Source organism: Aptenodytes forsteri, unplaced genomic scaffold (genome assembly GCF_000699145.1).
Source record: "Aptenodytes forsteri isolate BGI_AS27 unplaced genomic scaffold, ASM69914v1 Scaffold61, whole genome shotgun sequence".
NCBI classification, from domain to species: Eukaryota; Metazoa; Chordata; class Aves; order Sphenisciformes; family Spheniscidae; genus Aptenodytes; species Aptenodytes forsteri.
Genome location: NW_008794443.1, coordinates 4,645,349 through 4,650,669, shown reverse-complemented (window position 1 = coordinate 4,650,669; position 5,321 = coordinate 4,645,349). Strand labels below are relative to the sequence as shown.

Sequence of the window (5,321 nt, the reverse complement as noted above, 5' to 3'; positions counted from 1 at the left end):
CCAAAGGGATATTCCATACCATATGATGTCATGCTCAGCATATAAAGCTAGGGGAAGAAGAAGGAAGGGGGGGGACGTTCAGAATTACAGCGGTTTGTCTTCCCAAGTAAGTTACATGTGATGGAGCCCTGCTTTCCTGGAGATGGCTGAACACCTGCCTGCCGATGGGAAGTGGTGAATGAATTCCTTGTTTTGCTTTGCTTGCGTGCACGGCTTTTGCTTTACCTATTAAACTGTCTTTATCTCAACCCATGAGTTTTCTCACTTTTACTCTTCGATTCTCTCCCCCATCCCATTGAGGGGGGAGTGAGCGAGCGGCTGTGTGGGGCTTAGTTACCGGCTGGGGTTAAACCACGACAGCTGCATCCTGGGCCAGTCCCAGGATGTGATTTAGTAGGAAATCGTGTCATGGCTATGTATCAGAGAATGCCCAGGTGACAGTCCTGGACGAGGTATAACCAGTAGCATAGTGGGTTTTCCTTCTGCCACCCTCTTCTTTTAATAACTTGCCTCCTGCGCCAGGATACCCATCTCTACTAGTTGAGGAGAACTATTTTTTAAAAAATTTTTTTCCGCTTTTGGACTGTAGTGCATTTCTTTCACTTACTTTCATGCTATATACATGGGCAAAGTAGGATCTTCTCATTCAGATTGAGAAAACCCATCTTTTTGTTCTGAAGTCCCCTCAGTTCCAAGTGAGGGAGGACTTGCTAGAATTTGCCAGTGCTATTCTTTATTTCTTCCAGCAGCTTCAAAACTTCCCTCCCTTTTGGTGAAAGGGGACATACTATCTGAGTCTGTGCTACAAAGGAAAATGGGTGACAGGAGCTGATATTGGTATCCCCTGAAAGGCAATTCATTGTAAGATCTGGTGTCTGACAGCCAGGATAATGGCACCTGCTTTGTATTCTGCACTGACACATGTAGTGCTGAGGGGCCATCTATAAAAAGCCGTGTACAAAGATGATCTGTGGTTATTGCCTTCTGTAGGGAGGTGGGAAGAATGGCACCAAAATTCTCAGTGAGTTAGTGTCAGGAGCAGAATCGTGTCTCTCCTAGTCCCGTTTCTACCTTATACTTGGACTTCACAGTATTGTGTGGGGAATAGTCTTACATGGGATGAAACACTGTGGCTCTGGCAAGTTCCTGGGAATGCGGGGCTTAAGTAGCAGGCATCTGGAGTCTGGGCTGTGAGATGTCTTGCGTGTCTTTGGCAGAGCACGCTCTAACACTTGTAGCTTTCTCCTGGGCCAGGAACTACAAGGAAGTGTAATGTTTGGGGCAATTGAAGGTGGAGATATCTTGGAAGAGAGGCTCAGATCAGCCAGGGAGACTGCCAAGCGACCTGTGGGTGGCTTTCTGCTAGATGGCTTCCAGGGATGTGCCATGGCCAAGGAGACCAAGTTGAAACTGATAGCTTCTGTCACAGCAGAGCTGCCAGAGGATAAACCAAGGTAAGTTGTGTGGGCAACATCCCAAGAAGTCCATCTGTCCTATTATGAGGAGTGTCTACAGGCTGCTGTGCAATATCACTGTAGGAAATAACCACTGTATTGCACTGCTCTGTGTCTGCCAGGCTGCATAAATTCTACCACTGTCAGGCTGCAGTCTTCAACCCTTGTTTCAATTTTTAGCTGCAACTGGCACCAAGCTGTGCTCACGCTGTGGGTTTGAGTATTCCCCACATTTGGAGAATAATCCACATTTTAGTTCAAGTCATCTTTACTTTTTTAGGAAGAATTACAGGTAGGATATGTCTGGGCTACTTGCATTTGGCCTGAGGCCATGGTTTACTTGAAGTTCAGTTTGAACAAGAACGTTATTATCAACCTATTTTGCTGGGACCTCTTCTCAGAAAAACTGTCATGTTTCCAGTTCTCTCTGGTCTGCACTGGAGGAGAGCAGAGAGGGGTGCTGACAGAACCAGCCAGTGCTTACACGATCTCATGGCAGCCAGCTCTGACCTAGTACCTGAGGCACTGAGTCTGTGAACTACCAGAGGCGGTACAGCCTGGCCCAAAACAATTGTATTCTCTGCTTGGACTGGCGTAGCGTGGGGATCGCTGTGTATTCTGAGTTGTTAGTTTTGCCCATCAGATCCATGCCAGAGACTGGACAGGAGTGGCAGCATTCTTGACTCTTATAAATGACCAACAGTAACTAAAGACTTCCATAAAATGTGTGCTAATATTTGCTAGTAGTTCAGAAGTGGAGGGGTTTCTTAGCGTTGGGTTGAGTTTGCTGGCTTTTGCATGGGTTGCTCTTGCAAGAGCAGCTGCAACAGAAGTGGTATGGGTGCTTTTTTCATCGTTTCCTGAAGAGTGACTCAGGCCCCATTGTCTTTCTGTAGCTGTGCTGCCCTCTGCTAGCTGAGCATTGCTCTGACCTAATGGTGTTCAAAAGGAAATTAAATGCGAAAGCATGTCTGGCGTTGCAGCTTGTTCATGCTTAGCGGTGCCTGGGGTTTGAATTTTCCTGACAATTAGAAGGCTTGCTGTGTTGTTGCCATCCTGTCTGGTTGAGCTACTTAAGAGGATCCCCTGGGAGCATGAGAGTCCAATCTGCTCAGCTAACCTTAGTGGCTACCAGTGCATCTGCCTCATCTATCAAATAGTTTACTTGTCTGCTTAAGACAAGTGTTTCTGACCTCCTTGTAGGGAGAAAGCTGGTTAGCCCTAGGGGGTCTTGTAAGTACCTCAAGTGAATTTCAGACAATCCTGCTTTCCTGAATCACCCTTGCCATTCTGGCTGGAGAAGTTGTTTTGCAGTTGTATTCCACCCCAATACGAAATTCTCTAGAAGACAAACAAACACTTTCTGTGCTTCACCCAAGAAGTGACTGCTTTTTGTGTGATGGTGAAATGATCTTATGAATGTACTCTTTGGAGTCCTTTCACGTACCTAAAGATGCTGAAGTCTCTTGGTAAAATTTATTTTCCTTTTCAATAGCATCAGTACCCTTGCAAGAACAAATGTTTGTCCTTACCTGTGCAAAGATAAGTTTTAGCAAGGGTTTTGATCATATATGCAGAGCTACTGTTTTAACTATTAGGTATCTTTTTCTCCCTGCCATGAGAGCCTGAAACATAAGAGACTCATGCTGTAAACTTCTCCTGTCCTTATTCTGTGCTCATCAATTTAATTGGAGTACTTAGAAAAGTGACTAAAAATGGCACCTTGTGACTTCATTTATCAGCCCCTGTGTATTTTCCTAATTACCTGTTTAGATCATTGCCCTACATTAGCTTCTACTGCTGTCAGCCCAGCCATGCACCTGCAGGGGAGCAGGCACTGCTCTATTCTCTTCTGCTTCACCCACCCTCGGGGAAGCTGCCAGCTAAATTTGGCTAACAGCAGGATCTCTGTTACCATTGATGGCAATCCAGCTGGGCTCTTAATGCCATGTCCCAGGAGATGTTACAGCCCAGGTTTTTGGGTAAATCATTTGAGCAGGTAGAGTGTAAAGAGGAGGGAAGAATAAAGCAAGGAACTTTTCTCTTTCCAATGATATTTCTCATTAGTGCATTCTCCTCCAGGCAGTTCTCCAAGTGCTATATGATGTGTCTGTCACCTGAAGGACTTGTATCTTTGACCAGCCATCTACTGCTGTCTCTGCTGCTCTTGATCAAGCCTTTTTAGACTGCCTCCTAAAACAGTTGCCAAGCAAAGGGGTCCATGTGTCTGGAAACTGGTAGTTCCCTGGGGCACAAACATGACTAGGGAAAATATCTGTTTTACAGCATAGATGTTAGGTGAATTTTGAATCTAAGTGTATTTATGTGATGTGAAAGAAACCAAATCACTGCAAACACAATGAACAGAATGAGGTTTTTCTGCAGTAAATGAGGGATTATTGCTGTCTTACAAATGGCAGATAAAGAAAAGCCTGCCATGTACTGGGTAAGTTGGAGGTGTGGAAATGGAAGCACACAGGATTCTGAGTGATGACTGTTGTACCCACTTGCCTTCTGGTGAGCAGTCGCAGGGATAAGCTACACGTGCTGCACATGTGTCTTTTCCTTCAGGTACCTGCTTGCTTCTACTCAGAATTCTTGATTTGTCTTCTTGTGTGTCTCTTACAGAATCATCCATGGCGTAGGCAAACCAGATGAGGTGCTTGAGTGCATTGAAAGGGGAGTGGACATTTTTGAGAGCTTCTTCCCCTTCCAAGTGACAGAGCGAGGCTGTGCCTTGGTTTTCAGTTACGACTGCCATCCAGATCCTGAAGCAGCAGGTAGGCTTCTTGATGGTCATTATAATTTTTACTGTATCAGCCAATATTGTGGCAAGCATAATTCATGCTTTGGAGGAATCTATATTTGAGTTTTTTGTTCCTGAAATAAGTGCAGTAACCACTGGAAAAACTGGGATTCCACTATCGAGTGTTGCTTTTGAAGGTGGGGTATTTTGGTGTGAAACCTGTTGAGGCGAACTTGAGGCCTCAACCTAGGATCTGAATGTCTGATTAGCCAAAGTATGCTCAAGTATTTCTTAAACACTTGCTGAATAGAGGGGGTTTTGTGTGACACCATTGGCAAATTTTCTGTTACTGTTAGCAGTGAAGGCTGGACCCATTAAGTGGAGATCTAAGATACTTGATCCCTAGAATTAACTGAATATGTGTCTGTTTTAATAATGTATTTTTGAAGTCCCTTCTTCTTTCTAGCTGACAAAAGCTAGAGATCCCATTTCTTTGGGCAGCTTTCCTCTCTGTCCTTGCATTCATCAGTTCATATCAAAACAAAAAGGAGATGTTCATAACTCATTACCTCATTACGCTGTGAGATGGGAGCATGTGTATCAGCCATTAAAGCATCTATCAAATGTGTTCCAAGCAGCCGTTTTGTTTTGGCCTATTAAATGTTTTTAATACAGAAAAACATTTTACATTTTTCCTCCTGGGTAGAACCTAGCAGCTTTTCATGCCCGGATAATTCAAAACCAGCTGAATAGAACAGAACATCTTGTTTCTTTGTGCCTGCTGCTATTTTTTTAACCCTTCTCTTTGTTTGTTGTTCTTTACCTCATCTCACCATATTCTTAAATCATAAGATTCTGGGTAAGGACAATCTTTGTTCTGTGTCTGTTTAACACTCAGTAGACATGGATTGTGCAAACAGTAATATTGATGTTTCCAGATACATCTCCTGCTTAAGAACAAACCTAAAAATGCAAACCTACAAAATTATGGGGTGACTTTTTTTATTTTTAAGATAGACTGCTGAAAAGGCAGATGTGGAATCTACATCTTCTGCATTAGTGCTACCAGCCTTTTTTGATTCCAGTTGTTTAAAAAAAAAAAAAAAAAAAAACCTAAAACT

The 5,321-nt window shown here is 43.7% G+C and overlaps 1 protein-coding gene across 1 annotated transcript in view; it reads left to right on the top strand.

Annotated features, from left to right (window-relative positions):
• Nucleotides 1-5,321, top strand: part of QTRT2 (queuine tRNA-ribosyltransferase accessory subunit 2) — a 13,161-nt gene that overhangs the window by 5,891 nt on the left and 1,949 nt on the right. Inside the window, exons 4-5 of the mRNA XM_009289670.2 lie at nt 1,255-1,454; nt 4,083-4,234. Coding sequence (XP_009287945.1) covers nt 1,255-1,454; nt 4,083-4,234 — 352 coding nt within the window. The remainder of the gene's footprint in view (nt 1-1,254; nt 1,455-4,082; nt 4,235-5,321) is intronic.